This window comes from Lactuca saligna, chromosome 1 (genome assembly GCF_052625555.1).
Source record: "Lactuca saligna cultivar CGN05327 chromosome 1, ASM5262555v1, whole genome shotgun sequence".
NCBI lineage: Eukaryota > Viridiplantae > Streptophyta > Magnoliopsida > Asterales > Asteraceae > Lactuca > Lactuca saligna.
This window is the reverse complement of record NC_136417.1, coordinates 42,898,692-42,918,251: the sequence shown is the minus strand read 5'-3', so window position 1 is coordinate 42,918,251 and position 19,560 is coordinate 42,898,692. Positions and strand designations below refer to the sequence as shown.

Here is a 19,560-nt window from a genome sequence, read left to right as displayed (position 1 = left end):
CCACAGTTTGAGGGAACTAGGCATTCTTGTGGATGTTCTAGACTCAAATTTGAGGCTCTATAATAGTTTATTCTCTTTTAAAAGATTTTTCAAACTTTCTAAAGACTAGTAGTGAAAGATGTCGCGGTGTGCCAGTCAGCCAGCCAAGTAAGCCTTATTTCTTATGTTAAATGTTTATGTTAAATTGTTGACTATGAATTGGATTCTACTAGTCTTAAAATGTTAGATTACACACATATTTAATGTTAACATGTGAGAGAGATGTAAAATTAACGGCTAGAGCGAGCTGGAAATTTTGAAACTAGACGCGATTGCGAAATTGGAACTTGTGTGGAAGATAGTAGAAGGGCCCCTACTATTTGAAACATCGGTGCCGGTTTCGGGTCGGGGCAAGGTTGAGAAATTTTCGGCAAGCTGAGTGTTTCGTCTTCCTAGAAATATCTAGGCTGAATTATTTCTAAATATTTTCCTCCTTCTACGGATACAGATGGCTCCGCCTGCTCGCCTTAATCAGCTCCAAATGGAGCAAGTTAGGAATATTGTCGCTGAGGAATTCAATAACGCTTTCAATGAACTAATCCCGGGCGTGACCAATGACATAATCAACCAGGTCAAAGCTCTTCTGGATGAGTGCCTCGCAGCTATTCCTGGGGGAGCGTTACCGGCTCCGCCCGTTCGGGATTCGGCATACTACTTCGAGAAGTTCAGCAAGTGTAGCCCTCCTCTTTGGAACGGTGAATCCGACCCAGTTGCTGCTAAGCATTGGGTGTCAGATGTTGAGGGCGCCTTCATGACTGTTGGGTGTCCGGACCAGTACAAAGTTGTGATCGCCATGAATCAACTGCGAAAAAGGGGAAAGACATGGTGGAACACCATCACCGCTCTATTAAACGAGGAGGAAGTGAGGGCCATGTCTTGGGCCCAATTTGTGGAGAGGTTCGAGGCACAATATGTGCCCAAGGTGGAGCAGCAGCGGATGCAGCAAGAGTTCATGGCCTTACAGCAAACTACCGAGTCTGTTAGCGACCTGAACGCCAAGTTCTTGGAGATGCTATCTTTTTGTCCCTCATTTGCTGGGAACGAGGCCTGGTTGGTCAGCCAATACACTACCATTCTACGTACCGAGATTCGGGAATTCGTTAGCATGCAGGAGTTCCCGACTTTATCCGCGATCATGGATGCAGCAAGGAGGAGGGAAATCGAGTTGCAGACCCAGACCAAGAGGAAGGCCAATGACACCTCCTCCAAGACATCCGGAGATGCCCAGAAAAAGCAAAAGCAGGGTGGTAAGTCAAGGTATGAGTACGGGCCGTCTTCAGGTCAGGGAGAGAAAAATCCGTTGATATGCTACAACTGTAAAAAGCCAGGGCATCATTGGAAGAATTGTAGGGCTCCCCATGCGAGTGCAGTTCCTCAGATTACTTCTGCTGCTCCCGTCTGCTATCACTGCAACGAGACGGGACACAAGAAGCCCGAATGCCCGAAGTTGAAGGCTGGTAAAGGAAGCGGGGGTACAAATCCTGCAATTGCATCGTCTTCTAAGGGACCCACTATGGTGACACGAGGTCGTGCTCACCAGATGACTGCGGATGAGCCGGTGATTACCGCGACAGTGACAGGTAAATTTCTTTTTTTTTTCTCTTTCTTTCCTGCCATTATTTAATAAATGGTAGTTAGAATTGTTTACTTGATCGTATGTGGTAAAACAGGCACTTATTTGCTAGATTCCAAGCCTGCTGTTGTTATGTTTGATAGCGGTGCTACCCATTCTTTTGTATCTCGCACGTTTATTAATCGTCTGGGGTGTAGTATCGGAAAATTGGCTCGCCCAATGGTTGTCGAAGTTGCCGACAACCGCACTATTTATGTTACCGATGTCTATCGGGGTTGCACTCTCGAGTTTTCTGGAGTTGAATTCCCTATTGATCTTATCCCTATTGCGATGCGAGAGCTCTGTGTTATCGTAGGCATGGATTGGCTTGATGCGTTTGATGCGGAAATCCACTGTCGTAAGAAGCAAGTTCGTGTTCGAAACCCTAGAGGTGGAGAACTTATTATTCAGGGGGACATTCCCCGCTTAGCTATGGCTTCTTGCTCTTCTGCTATAGCACTAGACGACGTTCCTATCGTTTCCGACTTTAGCGATGTCTTTCCGGAGGAACTCCCTGGCTTGCCACCCGTTCGGCAAGTGGAGTTTCGCATTGATTTGGTGCCAGGTGCGACTCCGGTAGCGAAATCTCCTTACCGCTTGGCACCACCTGAAATGAAAGAGCTCCAAGAGCAACTGCAAGAACTAAGTGATAAAGGGTTTATACGGCCAAGCTGCTCGCCTTGGGGTGCTCCTATTCTCTTTGTGAAGAAGAAAGATGGATCCCAGCGAATGTGTATTGATTATAGGGAGCTAAACAAGCGCACGATAAAGAATAGGTACCCGTTGCCACGTATTGACGATCTTTTCGATCAGCTTCAGGAAGCATCTTGGTTTTCCAAGATTGATTTACGTTCTGGTTACCATCAGATGCATGTTCGTGAAGAAGACATTGAGAAAACAGCATTCCGTACTCGATATGGGCACTTTGAATTTGTGGTGATGCCTTTTGGGCTCACCAATGCACCCGCAGCGTTCATGGATCTCATGAACCGGGTGTGTAGCCTGATGCTTGACCGTTCGGTCATAGTGTTCATAGATGATATCTTAGTCTATTCTAAGAGCAAAGAGGAGCATCAGCAACACCTTCGGGAGATTCTGGAAACTCTGGCAAGAGAAAGGCTTTATGCTAAATTCTCAAAATGTGAATTTTGGTTGGAAGAAGTTCAGTTCTTGGGGCATGTGGTAAACAAACACGGTATCAAGGTCGATCAAGCCAAGGCTGATGCGGTTAAACAATGGAAGATTCCGAAAACACCTTCTGAAATTCGCAGTTTCTTGGGTTTAGCCGGTTATTACCGAAGGTTCATTGAAAATTTCTCTAAAATCGCCTTACCACTCACCCAATTGACCAAGAAATCAATGAATTTCGTTTGGGGCCCGGAGCAGCAACTGGCGTTTGATGAGTTAAGGAAGCGATTGTGTGAAGCTTCGATTTTGGCCTTACCTGACGGGGTTGAGGATATGGTGGTTTATTGTGATGCATCGCTTCAAGGTCTTGGTGCCGTGTTAATGCAACGAGATAGGGTGATAGCCTATGCCTCCCGACAGCTGAAACCCCACGAACGAAACTACCCCACTCATGATTTGGAGCTTGGGGCTGTTGTTTTCGCTCTTAAGATTTGGAGACACTATCTCTATGGAGTGAAGTTTATCATATACACTGACCATAAGAGTCTAAAATATTTGTTCGAGCAACGGGATTTGAATATGAGGCAGATCCGATGGTTGGATGTGGTAAAAGATTATGATTGTGAAATTCACTACCACCCCGGTAAAGCTAATGTGGTAGCTGATGCTCTCAGTCGTAAACAATATGCCGAACCGATTAGAGCTAAGTGTCTCCGGATCACGATGGTGTCGTCTTTGTTAGATCTAATCCGGGACGCCCAAAAGACGGCAATACTGGAGGAAAACATCAGGCGTGAGAAGATTGGAAAAGAGTTGCCTAAGATGGAACGAGACGGGCGGGGTTTGCTGACTCGCTACGGTAAGGTTTGGGTTCCATATATCGGGGGAAATCGGAAAACCCTAATGGATGAGTCTCATAAGTCAAAATTTTCTATCCATCCTGGTGCTACTAAAATGTATCGGGACCTTCATGAGGCTTACTGGTGGCATGGAATGAAGAATGATGTGGCTCAATTTGTGGAAGAATGTATGACCTGTCGGAAGGTCAAGGCAGAACACCAGAAACCGCATGGGAAGTTGCAACCATTGGAGATTCCTGAATGGAAATGGGAGCATCTAACCATGGACTTCATTACAAAACTTCCTAGAACTGCCCGAGGATCAGATACGATATGGGTGATTGTTGATCGTTTGACTAAGAGTGCTCACTTTCTGGCTATAAAGGAGAGCTCATCGGCGGAGAAATTAGCCGAGATCTTTGTTCGGGAGATTGTCTCATTACATGGGGTGCCCGTTTCTATCGTCTCCGATCGAGACACCCGATTTACCTCTCGGTTCTGGAGGAAGTTTCAAGAGGAATTGGGCACACGATTACATTTTAGTACCGCCTTCCATCCGCAGACAGACGGGCAGAGTGAGCGGACGATTCAGACCTTGGAGGACATGCTTAGGGCGTGTGCGATTGATTTTGGGGGTAGTTGGGATGACCATCTACATCTAGCTGAGTTTTCTTATAACAACAGCTATCACTCAAGCATTAAAATGCCTCCGTATGAAGCCTTGTACGGGAGGAAGTGCAGGACGCCCGTTTGTTGGGGCGAGGTTGGGCAGAGGGTACTTGGGAGTACCGATATCGTGCTACAGACTACGGAGAAAATCCAAGTGATTCGGGATCATTTGGTCACAGCGAGTAGTCGTCAGAAAAGTTATGCCGACAAAAGACGCTCCAATCTTGAGTTCCAGGTGGGAGATTATGTGCTGCTTAAAGTCTCCCCCTGGAAAGGTGTGATTCGATTTCGGAAGCGGGGAAAGCTCGGACCCCGATTCATTGGACCCTACAAGGTCATAGCTCGTGTAGGGAAGGTGGCTTACCGTTTAGAGCTTCCTAATGAGCTTAGTCTAATTCATAATACGTTCCACGTGTCTCAGTTACGAAAATGCGTTGTTGATGAGACCGCTGTGATACCACTGGAGGACATACAAATTGACGAGCGTCTCAATTATGTTGAGAAACCAATCGCAATTTTAGAACGAAAGACAAAAGCTCTCCGCAACAAGACTATAAACCTGGTTAAGGTGCAGTGGCAACATAGGAAGGGTTCGGAATGGACTTGGGAACCGGAATGCGAGATGCGGGTTCATTATCCGAATCTGTTTCTAGGTGTTGACTTCGAGGACGAAGTCCGTTCTTAGTGGGGGAGAGTTGTAACGCCCCGGGTTTTCTCGGTATGTTTGTTTATTTTAATTTAATTATCCTTGTAACCTTGGGTTAATTTATTTAACCAATGTCTGATTTCTTATGTTATTGGACTCTTTTGATCATCTTGTAAACTCCTTTTATTGAAGTCCATGGGCTATGGGCCTATTTGCAAAGTCCATCTAGTTAATAGTACTTAATGTGTAAGTTGAATCATTTGGAACACACACAAGGAAAACACTCTAAACCCTCCCTCTCTCTCAAAAATCGTCCATCTCTCTCTCTTTGAGATCAAGAGCAGCCAAGGGGCTGTTTGGAGCTTAATTCTTGTTCATTTCCAGCCTTGATTCGTATTGGTATGAACCTCCTTATCCTTTCTTACAACTTGATTCATAACCTTGTTCTAGTTTTATGATTTCATCTTCACTTCTTCTCCTTCTTATTTTATTTGTAATTTTATGTTATACATCATCTCAGGATCCTATCTTCACCCCATATATGGTGGATGATGGATCTAGGGGATTACATGTGGCAAAAGATCACGGAAACCCTAAAAGGGAGAATGATGATTTTATGTGCTTATGTTTATTTTCATGTTCATTATTATTACATCCTTGTGGCTAAATGAAATCCTAATGATCCCTAACCCTTTTTAGTACCACCATTAGCATGGGGACTGAATTGGGATGATGAACACATCTTAAAATGTGTTTCAAAAGGAGAAGGATGGATTAGCCAAAAAGGAATCACGGGTGGCTACGATTCTGTTTTCCATCAGATCTGTAGTCATTTTGTAAAAATCATATCTGGATCTCTAGAACTCAAACGGACCCCAAACCAGATCCAAAAGTTCACAAATTGAGTTGGCTAACTTTCTTAAGCAGGCCAACCTCACTGATAAGGGCTTTATCTATGTGAAATAATGGCATCTTTTCTGTTAGGTCTGATCCGGGTCTGTTCTGATATGTCATTTTGTTTTCATCATTTCTAAGTCTTGGAAAAGGATCCAGAGTGATTCCAAGTTTCTATATGTTACTTATATTATGAATTTAATATCTGGAGAATATGGGGTGTTATTTCCAATTATAAATTGGTTAGAATGGATCCACACTCCAGGTCAGTGGGCAGTCACCAGCTTTTGCTAGTGCTGTGATTGTCCACAATGTGAATTTTATATCTGGAGTTTGAGAGATGATTTTCATTCAATTCTAACTCTGAGACTTTCACTTGTATGTCCTTTAATTCTCTTATTTTTTGTTTTGGACGAATTCTACTCACAAGTTGGGTAGAATTGGCCAACATCACTTGACTGTATTGTTGGAGACAGAAGTGATACACCATTTTGTAAAATTCATATTTAATTCATCTTTTGGAGTTAGAATGAGTTCTTTATATTTGTGGAATCCTAAGAAATCATAGTTTCCTATAAAATTTAGTTAAAGCTATGTTTCGGTTTTATATTTTGGAGTAAATCCATTTTGAACAGCAGGTCTGTTTTAGAGACCTTGCTGTGATCACTCTTTTTTCAACTCATAGCTTCATTACTTCTCCATTCTAACCTTTAGTCCTTCTTAGGTGAGGTTTTGAAGTTTGCTCAAGATTGGTAGCATTATTTGATTGTTAGCCATCCTTAATACTCACTCAAGGTGAGTTCTCTCACACCGTTGTATTGATGATTGTGTTTGCTAGTTAGCTCGTGTGTGATTATTTGAATTTATTATAAAAGCATACTATATAAGTATTGTTTTAATTCGTACATGTGCACTGTATGTAACTAATTATGGATATGGGGACACCACCAAAGGATACGGATTTACCGGTGCGGTGGGTAGGTAAGATCACCAACGTAATACTCTTCGTGAGGTGCGGTGATTAGGGCCAAATAATACGGGATCTTCCCGGTGCGGTTCAAACCTACAAGTCCTTCTCGTAATATAGACATTGATTCGTTCTTTGCCTTTATCATTATAATTGGAAAATGGATTAGGGCTAGTAAATATGAATGTTAGTACAATGTCTGTGTTTGAATTCACTAAGCTTCGTGCTTACGTTTTTCCCTTATAACTTTTCAGGTGTTAAGATTAAAGAGGCTAAGGCTTGACATGGAGCATCGGGACATCGCTACTAGTTATTTTGTTGGGACCTTATTATTATTATTACTTCCGCACTTTATTTTATATGATTATTAAGTTGATGCATTATGTTATGACTATTTCAGTTGTTTTAATTTAATTTAAGATGCGTTTTAAAAGTTTAAAATTTTTGAAAAAAATTGGGTGTCACAGTATTAGTAAGTTTGCATTATTGATCTAAAATTAAAAGTTTAAGTCTTTCTCTACTTTTAAATCTAAAATTTTTCAATTTTTATTTTATTATATTAACGATTGATTCAACCATGAAGAAATATGAAACCGTTCAATGGCATTTATAGTATTAAAATAGATGTTTTATGTAACTACGTGAAAACAACATAAATTTAAAAGAAAAACAGTGTAATATTCTAGATAAAATTTATTATAAACTAGTGAAGAAACCCCTCAAAAGTGGGGTTCTAGGTCATAGATTGTTTGCAAAGGATGTGACTGTGTAAGAACATTTCAAAGTGCTATCACCTGGATCCTCTACAGTTAGATATATAATCTACGTTTCTTTCATTCACTCTATTTTAGGCCCTCTATATCTAAGTAATTTACAAAGATACCACCGAACATAAAAGCAAAAAAGATTAAAAAAAACAATCACAAATTCAACATCAGATACCGATGGGTTAGAAACCTTTTAGTGAATATACTATTCTACAGGTTGTTTCCTAAGATCAAACTTTAATTGATTAAATTTTTTATAAAATACACAATTTAAATATGTTATTTGCTATTTATAACACTTAATTAAATGATATTAGATTTGTATGGAAAATATCAAAACTATGATTATAAATAAATCAAATTTGACGTTAAATTGTCAAGAGTAAGAATTCAAAAGCATTAAAACAAAATACAACGGTTATTTTCATTAATTGTTACTACTTAAAATTTAGGTTTTATACATTTAAAACTCCAACGGTTAGTTAATTATTGCCGCATATGTAAAACATTATTATTTTTACCAAATATGCAAAATACTTTAATTTTTTAAAATTTATGTTTTATACATTTAAAACTCCAACGGTTAGTTAATTATTTCTGAATATGTAAAACATTATTAGTTTTACTAAATATGCAAAATACTCTAATTCTAAGCAAATATGCAAAAAGTTTACATCGGTGATCATTATTGTAAATAGTTAAATAGTTTAAGTACTAAATATGTAATGTATTGAGGTGTAAAAAAAATAATAATTTTTTTTAAAGTTGTGAGTGGTCTAATAATATGAATTTACTTTCCTTAAAGAACTTAGAATTATAATATATATATATATATATATATATATATATATATATATATATATATATATATATATATATATATACTAGCCGTTACCCGCGCACAGCGGCGGGGACAAATAGCTTCTTTCAACGATATTTTTTTAAAGAAAAATGTTATATTCCAAAAGAAAGTTCATGTCGTGGGTGAGAGGAAGGGCGGTAGTCGTGATAGTGGTTGATTGAAGGCGAAAGGAGGCAGAGCGGCTGTGGTGGTGGTGGTTATACTGTCTTGGTTACTGGTTAGGGTTCTTCGAGAGAGTGTGCGTATATTTCTTACTTTAAAGGGATTACGAAGATAGATATTATGAGATTGTTTGTTACCAATGTGAGAGAAGAGATCCTCTATAAATTGTTGACATTGACCGCTTCAAATGGTTGAAGTGTTGAGATTGACGGGTTCAATTTGCAAATGAATTCTTCTATTAATTTGATATGAAATTTTTAAGGGATAAAGGATATGGTTAAAGTTTTAATATTATTATATTATAAATGGGTTGTACTTCAAGCTTAATAGTTTGGACGTCTTAGAAAAATAATATTATTATATTCAATCTATTTATAGAAATAGTTAGATTTCTTTTTATAAGTAGTAAAGATATATATATATATATATATATATATATATATATATATATATATATATATATATATATATATATATATATATATATATATATATATATACTTTTAATGGCAAAAAAAGCATTTTTTAAGTCTTTTTTCGTTGTATCTTTCAGTAAATTTCTTTATTGGATTTGTATATCTTTATATTGCAATTATAATTTTATTTGTTCTAAACTTTTTTTGCGAAACAAAAAAAAAAAAAAAAAAAAAAAAAAAAAAAGTGGAGTCTATGAGTAAATAAAGTGAGTTTTGTTGGAACCCATTTCATGTACCATGTTCTTGTTTTGTGTTGAGAAAAAATTATAAGAATAGTGCTTATGGTATGTCAAAACTCGTATGTTTGGGCCAAAAAAGTTTGCACTAGCGACAGTAGTCAAAAAGTTTCATTTTCTTGCGTGTTTGGTCCAATTTTATTTGATTTTTTATAAAATAAAGATTTCGTCCTTTGTATTTTCCGTATCCAGATTTTTTATAACATAAATCAAAAAATGAAAATAAAAAAGAAAATACTCTCTCTCTCTCTCAACTTATCCATCTTAGACACATATTCATACCCATGTTCTTCTTCTTCCTCAAGAACATCTTCCGCTACCACCACCGTTCGACCACCGTCCTCCACCACCACAGTTCGCCACCTCTATCTCCACCAAAATCATATCAAAATAACACACACACACACACATATACAAAATCAGATTAGATTAACACACACACACATGAAATTTGATGAACACACACATATCAACACAAACATTGATCGATTTTTCAACAGATTAGACAATAACACACACACAAAAAGAGATTAAACACATACACACACAAACTCAAACAAGACCAACAATTTAGCGAAGATGGAGGAGAATCGGAATGTCACCACCACCACGACCTGGAAAACGAATTTAGAGACACAAAGGACAGTGTAGAAACCTGTTACACCCCAAAACCTGAATGGCGGAAACGTTCTGGGGCGGAGGACGTCATGTACAGTATCACAACAAAGTATAATAGTAAACAAACAACAACACCATCCATTGCATTAATAATATAATTTAATACAAGTGTGTTCTGTATAGATTATAAGACACCAACATATGAATTAGAATAAGAGATGAGTCTTGAAAGCTCCATCTTCTCCAAAACCTAGCATCGATACCTGTCTACTGATGACCTGAGAATACAAGTTATTTTGTAGTGTATTGTATGTTCTCTTAGTTTCTCGTTATAGTATATTCGTTATGTTTCTCATAATAGTATATTCTCCTAGTTTCTCATCATAGTTTATTCGTTCCGTTTCTCATAATAGTATATTATCTTAGTTTCTCAGCATAGTAAGTTTGTATTGACTCATGAATGAACTGACTCTTGTATGTTTCATTGGACTAGAAATAGTGAGTGGTGACTTCCTAAACTATACCTATTATAGTTTACTTGTAGAGTTGTTTGTATAAATGAACATGTTTGTACACCTTTGCTACCCAAAGGGATTGAACTCAGATAAAAGCTTTTATGTATATACATATATACAAAATATATAACTAAGGATCAAACGACACTCGGACAAACAACAGGGTACTCTAAGTCCACAACCAAACAAGGTACAAGAAATAAAGTGAGTTATTAGTCCTAAGTCTTTCCAACCTTGCTTATATAACTATATGTGCATTAGACATGGTTTTGATAATATATAAGTTTGAAAGAGTTAAAAGAAACGGTTTGGCATATAAGAACAAGTTTGATAAAGAGTTTAGTATGTAAAAGAGTTTGATAAACATTTTGAAGTAGTTTGTTTGATAAAACAGTTAAAAGTATAGTAAATCCATTTGTTTGATAGTTATTAATCACATGTGATTGATATAATATGTATATTGTTTCAACTTGTATCCCCCCCTAAAAGCATTTAAAATCATTTAAAAGGTAGATTATGGGGTATGAACTCACCTGTAGTGAGTGGTTTGGATGAACGAGTGGTATAGGATGCTAAGTGCCAAGTGAAGACTTGAGCACACACACGGATCCTATTTATCATATAATGATACATATATGTATACAATTAGTGTTTAAACAAATAATTATGCAAGGAAAGACACCCTATGTCATAGAAAACACTTAGATTGAATGGTATGAATCACATATGATTTCATACTAAGGGTGTATGGCCACACTAAGGAGTTTACGGACCAAATGGCATGACCAAGGGAGTTCACGGCCATGAGTTTATGGCCTTATAATATTTCGGCCAATGAGTTTACGACCACTAGAGTTTACGACTGTAAACTCATGCTATTTTCTGCATATGGGTGTTTTAAAGGGCTTTCAAGCATTGATGAAAGTTTCTAGGTTCATGTCCAAGCCTTAGGATGACGTTATGGTCCATATGCACCACTAATTAGGGTTTACGGCCAAGAGATATGCTCTTGGCCGTAAACACCTCATGTTCTTGGGAAATGCTTGATTTCAAGGAGTAATTCAAGGGTCTTTACAAGGTAGTAAGTAAAATAGAGGATACTTACAAAGTAGAAGCTTGAAAGAGTAGTTTTCGGCCCAAAGAACTAATGTGTTCTTGATGTTCTTGAGGATCTTGAAGATCTAGACCCAAAAGATGGAATTCATGGATGAATTCAAAGGTGATTCAAGAATAAGGGATGTATTAACACATAGATGGAAGGAATCACTTACATTTTTGAAGAAAAGTGAAGAATCCTTGATGATAGTTGAGAGCAAAACCGAGTTCTTGGCTTGGAAGTGGTAAAAGGGTTGACAAATGGCCAAGAAACACACACACACACACACACACACACACACACACACACATATATATATATATATATATAGCCAAGAGTTTACGGCCAACCATGAGTTTACAGTTGTAAACTCATGTGCCTTGGCCGTAAACTCCTTATTAAGGGGTATATGGCTTGATTTTTGGTTTTGAACTTTAGTTGACACATCCCAACACTCATTCCTTGGATGTACTAGGCTTAGAATGCTCAAACAGACTCTAAACAGTTCTAAAAGTTAGTCGAAACAAGTCTGACTTTGACTGAGTTGAATGGTTGTACAAGATATAAATTTCGGGTTGTCACAAAACCGTTCGTCGGAGTTCAAATCTATCTCGCCGCCATCTTCCTCGACAATCCCTAGTCGCCGCCACCTTCATTTCTCTTCTTCTTTGTCGATTTTTGACCATCATCTTCACGTCACCTTCTCAGGCGAATAGATCTAAACTGAGAACGACGATGAGGGGGAACAAGTCTGAACCCTAGTTGCCGCCACCTTTTTCCCCTTGCTAGATCTCGTCGTGGATTTAAAAAACCATAGCTTCCTCGTGACCTTCGACCCACTGCTAGATCTATGACGTTGCCACTGCCACCTCTATAGAACTCCATTGGTGATAGGGCAATGAAGGTGTTGCTTTTGGGTTGTTTACAGATCTTCAACAGTGATTGTTTCGGTAGTCATAGGGCAGTCAAGGAAGAACAAACCTAAAATCTACAGTAAAGAGAAATGATTTTGTTGATGGGTTCAAAGGGTTTCCATTTTAAGTTCATTGATGTTCCACACACACACAGAGAGAGAGAGAGAGTGTGTGTGTGTGTGTGTGTGTGTGTGTTTTTTCTTTTCTTTTTTGATTTATATAAATAAAAAAACTGAAAAAAGAATACAAATGGAAAAATCATCATTTTATAAAAAATCAAACCATATTGACCAAACTCGCAAAAAAATGAAACTTTTGCATCAGTGCTGCTAATCCAAACCTTTTTGATCCAAACATATAAGTTTTTACATACCACATAGACCATTCTTGCAATTTTGGCTTGTGTTAATTTTGATATTAAATTACAGATTTTTTTCACCTTTGAAAAATATACAAACTATTTTTTTTTTCTCATTTCTTCCGCTTTTATATTTTAATACCTTTGAAGAATCGTATATAATCTTTTATCGCTCTACATTAATCCATTTCATAATTTTTATTTCTTCATAAAATACAATAAAGATAAACGTTTTCTATTTCATTGAATAATAAAACATTCTCAAAATACTTCATTGTACAAAACTTATTATGTAATCAGATTGAAAATCAATCTCAACTTAAGCCTTTTAATTATTATGTTTCATATTTAAAATGTTTACAAAATAGTTTAAAATTCGGTATTATTAACACTCAATAAGCAACCTCAGAATGCATATTTAATTGTTATAGAATTACGTAAATGACCCTATATTACTAGTGGATTGTTTGTTTTTTCGAACCGAAAATTCATTAAGTGTTTGTACCACCTCTACAGTATAAGAGGTAAATTAAATGGCTACAGCCTGTAATAAGAAGCATTTTGTTTTTTAACATTGCAGACTGCTGTAGTAAACTGAAATTTAAATAAACTAATTTTATAAACTGAAAATAATTCTCAAAACCGAAATTTTATTAATTCTAGTCTAAAAACATTGAAATAATACTAAAAAAACATGTTAAAAAACAAAATATAAAAATTATATAAAAATCTAAAAAATGTAAAAGAAGCTATCGGTTTTATTCAAGAAAAAAAAAATTTAAAAACATTAAAAATAAAATAAAAAATAAGAAAATATTGCAAACAATATCTATAAAGTTCGTAAAAGAATTACACATGTTAAAAAGATACCATCGAAACTGAATATTAACAGAAACAGTAAAAATTTTAAAAAATCAAAGTTTTTTTTTTTTTTTTTAAATCAAGTTATAAAAAATTGTAGAAACATATAAAACTTGTATCAAATCCTTAAATCAAACTTTCAAAAAAAAAATCAATCTTTGACAAAAAAAATTTATACCAAATTTCTAAAAAATATCACTTGGAAAAAATGAAAGCTAAAAATGTTTGAAGAGGTAAGTCAAGTGTTGCGTCACGCAGAACACGTACATAGGTTTTGTAGTCTGAAATCTTCCAAAAAATAAATTGATGCGAGAGAGCAAGTGTTACCCGTGTGCTGCATCGCGCAACAAAAAGTGATCTAAGAGATTTTTTTAAACAAACAACACCTAAGATAGGCGAAAGAATTGAAGATAATATATGTGACATCCTCTATTTTTCAAAACCAATTAAAAATTTTATTTATGTTTTTAAAATCATTTATTTATTTTTTAAAAAAAATCTTATGGAAAGGAAGTTAAGATAAAACCATTAAGGTTAGAATCAGATAAAATGCATTTTGGAATCTTGGATTTTGTTCCTATTTTGAAACATAGTTTGGAGATGGATCCTAACCGAACAAAAGAAGTGTCAGACAAAAAAAAAAAAAAAAAACGATAAAACGACGTCGTGCCTTCGTACTTGGACCAATATATACTTAATCATTTTTAATATTGTAACACCCGTTTATTTATTAGATAAATAAATATATTAATGAACGAATAGTAGCCCTAAAATTAATAATTATATACCAAGGTGTTGGTTTTGGGAAGCCAAATGCCTTAAGTTGGATATTTTGGGTGCTAAAGTATAAGTTCGGGATTTATTTTGTAAAGATTTTAGAAGACAGGGGATATTTGGTAGGTACTAGACCTAATATGAAAGGATTTATGAAATCGGGGGCTACATAGTAAATTCTGGACTTCCTTTGAAAATAAATGTAAAGATAGGGGTTAATTGGTAAAATGTTGACTTGATTTGAAAGGGTTTTTCGAGGTCAGAGTTTAAATGGTAATTATGGGGGTTTATTTCAAAATAATTTATTGAAGGAGGGGCTGAACTTGTTGTTATGGAAACAAGTTTGGGGATCGGGGTATATAAACCCGTCACCCCCGGTTCTAAGCCCTAACCCTAACGGGTGAAGACAACCGCCACTTTCCTCTCTACCTTAAGGCACCGGTACTGACTCCGACCACCTAGCACCATCGATAGCTCTTATCATCGGCTACAACGAAGACCGATGGAAACCGGGAATGGGACGCTGCATCAATTGAAGACTGGAAGAGGAGTGGACGTTGTGGGTGCTGCCGATTCGTGATTTTCTAGCCGCCGGTTACCGTCCTGCAGTTGCATCACCGCTACCACTTCAATGGCGGTTCCATCTTCGGCCGTTGTTGGTCATTGTTGTTGCCCGTTCTCTTGTTGTTACGCTCTTGTCTGAGTGTTATCGCCACCATGGACGACCGACCATCGCAGTGAAGTATCTTTCTCCTAACGATGTGCTAAGTGGGCTGTCGGGAGGAATCCGTCAAGATGAAGGAAGGACGCTGCCAAACCCTAGCCGCCACCTCTTCCGCCTTCCCGTGTCGCTACTGCCACTAGTTTCTTTTCTACCACCCTTAACCGTCGTGTATGGGTGGCTGTAGGTGTGTTATAGTGTTTGTGTGTGTGTGTGTTTCACTTGTAAGAGGGGCTACAAGTGCGTTTTTGGCCGCAGTTCACAGAAAAGCCACCACCACCACCGTAAGGTGGTGGCTGCCACCATGCACCACCGTGTGTGTGTGTGTGTTTATTTGAGATTTAGCTATGTAAAATGTAATTAGAAATGGATTAATGAAAAGAAAACTAAAACCACCACCGTCGGGTGGTGGCTGCCGCCACCGGCCGCCATGTCGGGTGGCGGTGTGTTTTGCCTTGTTGTGATCGATTCGTTTGGGGTGCTTAAAACCCTAATGGGCCTAATAGGCCCAATAAAGCCTAATTGACCTAAAAGCCCAACAAATTAATAATGGGCTAGTATTTGAGTTGGAAAATCCTAATGCCAATAAAACCTTAATTTGGGGAATTAATCGGGACACACGGAAATTATTTAATAACTGGAGATATTAAATAATGATCATTGCCAAAAATTAATCTAAGCAATATTGGACTTAATGGATTAAGTCCTTAGTGGATTAAGTCCTTAATGGGTTAAGTGAGAAACACTTAACCCTAATCATCATTTTATGTGAAGCCCTAATTTCACTTGGGCCATAGTTAGGCCTAGATGATTATGAGACATTAGGCCATTAAAATGCCAATTGTTTGGACTAGAATTAATGGTTGGGCCTTAGGGTAAGATCTTTTAAAAGGTTGGGCCCAATTTGAAAATTTTAGCCATATGTTGGGCCTTGATTCCTAGTTTGACTTTAGGCCTATGGATTAGGCCTTGGGCTTAAATAAATCCAAGCAATGGGCAATGTAGTAATTACCCAAAGTATGTACTTATAGCTATGTAGTAGAACCCAATTATTAATTGGGTGTTATTTTGGTGTTGATAGTTCGGGAATCTGTCATCCAACAGCTGGGGTTGAGTCAGCGGGACTTCAGCAGTGTGGGGTTGTGTCTACGGAACTTCAGCAGTGTGAGTTGAGTTACCTTCCAGTATGGGTGGGTCTAAGGTCATAATGTTGGCCCACCAACAGGGGTAGTTGGTAGATAATTGTCTTTGTGATAATTATCTTGGTGTGTTTATGTGATATGCTCATGAGGTATGCTTATGTGATATGCTTATGAGATATGCTTATATGATATGTTATATGTGTTAGTGGTAGTAGCAGGGAATAGTTTTTCCCTGACTCGGTCGTTAGGACCGAAGGGTAGGTCAGTACCCTAGATATGCCAGATTGTATGATTATATCCTATTATTTTATGATAGTGGTAGGGGTGAAATAGTCCCCGGTTACCGTTTGAAAGATACTAATGGCGAATACCGGTTGGAAGATATTGATGGCGGATACCGGTTGGAAGATACCGATGGCAGTTACCGGTTGAAAGATATTGAAGGGGTATACAGAACTCATGCAATGCATATATGTTTGTTTATGATATGTTAGTATGTGATCAGCATGTTTATGATGTTAGTATGTGATCAGTATGTTTATGATATATTATTATGTAATAGTGGTAGGGGTGAAATAGTTACCAGTTATCGGTTGAAAGATACCGATGGCAGTTACCGGTTGAAAGATATCGATGGTATTATGTGGTATGTGGTATGATGGGGGAACTCACTAAGCTTCGTGCTTACGGTTTACATATTTGGTTTCAGGTGCTTTGTTTTCAAAGGAAAAGAGTCGGCTTGATCGCAGCGCATCACACTATGTTTTCTGCGCACGGGATCCTTGGGATTACACTCTGATATGGTTTTATGATATTATGTTTTGATTATTGACACTTTGGTTTTGACATCAGATATTATGATGAAAGTTTTTATATTGATCAGGTTTATACAATAACTTAATCAAAACGAAAATTTTGCCCTTAAATTTTGGGATGTTACAAATATATCATATAAAACTGATAACTCATGCATAAAAACAAAGTTCAGAAAATTTTTGAAATGGGGTTCTTAATAATTTGTAAGTATTGTAAAGAATATTTTGGTTTTTTTATGTTAAACAAATAGACAGAAAAAAGAAGCAAAAGGCACAATTGCAGGAAGCTAGTAGGAACAAAAATATGGAGAGGATAGAGAGAAAGATGGTTGTAGTCGTGAGGGATAGAATCGAGGCTGAAAGACTGGCAATGTTGCAGAAGCTTGAACAAGAGAAAAACAAGGCGGCCCCTACTTGATTTTGTTGGATTTTTTGGACTTTCTTTTTAGGCTCTAAAATGTAGCCTTTCATGTTTGTTAGCCCCCCTCCAACTTCAGTTGTAGCAACTTTCTTTCAAATTCAAACTATCATTTGCAGATTCTTCTCAAAAAATTTCAATTGTTGAAGGCTTTTCTACTCAACAATTTAATAGATATGTTCCAAAGGAGTTAGGTTTTTTCATAATGTTGCTTTTTATAACTTTCAAAGTTTTTTTATAAGGGCATAGTACTTTGTAAGTACTAAGTAGAAATGAATGTATGATGCTATGTAAAACATAACCACTCTCTATGCAGATAATACAAATCAACCCTCCCGACCCATGTGGGGCATGGATATTATCACTAGTTGCTATATAATTAACAAACCAATGATAAACACAACTATATTTCAACAATCCAATTCATGTTTACTTGATGAAAACAAGTGTTGATAGTGTTGGACACATGTTGCCATTCAGTAAAGTGGTCTAAAAGGCAGAGTAATGGGGGATCTTTTTACGTGGATAGAATGATAACATTTTGAACCAACTATTGTAAAAGAGGTGAGGGATTTTAGTTATTCATTTTTATACTTTATTTTACATCTTAAATAAGTTTGGGATTACTTATGCTAAAAGGGTTGGAGGTTTGCATCCTCCCACAGCCCTTATAGTGTTCCGTTATGCACATGCTTAAACTTCTCTAAATATATGTCACTCTAGTTTATCCTTTCTTTTTCTTTTTTTCATAAATTTTAATTTTATCAATAAAATAATTATTTGATAAAAAGCCATAAAATAGCATAGTTGTTTTTTTGCTACAAGAGCACAAAAATGAAAATTTGTAAAATCGATTTTAAATTTGAATTTTAAATCATAGTACGTCGATTCCAAGTGAAAAATGTAATGATCCATGTTATGAAACCAAAATTGTTACAAACCAAATGTCATGCTGAAACACTTGATCCGGTTAAAATGGTATGATAAAAATCTTATGTTTTAAATAATTATGATTAAAAAAATTATGATATGATCCAAAGGGTTATGATAAAATACGCTATGATCTTTAAATGTATCTTATAGGATTTAAAACAAAATATTATGATTCTTAATTTATTATTGTAACAATCATAAAAGTACATGAAATTTTAAACTTTTTCAATAAGCCAAAAATCACAGTTGTTTACATTGTTGTTTTCAAAAAGAGTTTAAACATCAGAGAAATCGCCAAATCACGAAACAAAATATAAGGATGTGCACGATCACGCATTCGCCTTCCCACGATCCTCTGAGGTACTTGAAACATAATCCAAAACTGTAAGCTCAAAGCTTAGTGACTTCCCCCAAAATACCAATACATAGCAAATAGTACAAATATAATAACAGCATGCAGTGGGTCTACAGCTAATAGACTGGATTACCCCTAAGCCCACAATATAAGTCTGGCTTGCCCTTGGCCCACAACTTATGTATGTCTTGCTCCCTGGCCTTATCAGTCCTCGGACTGAATACCACTAAGCCCTCAATACGAGTCTAGCATGCCCTTCCCAGCCTTAAGCTCATATCTGGAATGCTCACAAGACCTCAGTATGAGTCTGGCATGCCCTCCCTGGCCCTCAACTAGTATATGGTATGCTCCATGGTTTGTTGGCTACAGCACGGAGCAGTACAACCTCAACCCAACCCACAAAATATGTCGACATATAACTGATAATATCTTATATAGATAAACAGGCAGCATCACAGGTAGTCCTACAGATCTACCAACTAGCATATCAAAACTAGCATGCATATCTATTCTATTGTAACATCCAAAAAATATAGGTCAAAATTTTCATTTTTAAATACGTTATTATAAAACCAACAGTGTAATAACACATCCATAATATCATGTCATTGATGGGTTTTGGTCATAAGACATCGTATGTGCTCATACAAACCCTAATGCTTGGATCTAGGTTTCTCTATTGTACATGCTTTGAATCCAAGACTATAAACCCTAATTCTAGCATATGAAATCGATATTAACAT

The 19,560-nt window shown here is 36.9% G+C and overlaps 1 protein-coding gene across 1 annotated transcript; it reads left to right on the top strand.

Annotated features, from left to right (window-relative positions):
* Nucleotides 1-487: 487 nt before the first annotated feature.
* On the top strand, nt 488-17,529 carry LOC145005421 (uncharacterized). The gene is made up of 4 exons (XM_078964507.1): nt 488-1,619; nt 1,710-2,307; nt 16,613-16,770; nt 17,363-17,529. Exons 1-4 carry the CDS (start codon nt 488-490, stop codon nt 17,527-17,529), a joined length of 2,055 nt encoding a protein of 684 aa, XP_078820633.1.
* The last annotated feature ends 2,031 nt before the right edge of the window (nt 17,530-19,560 follow it).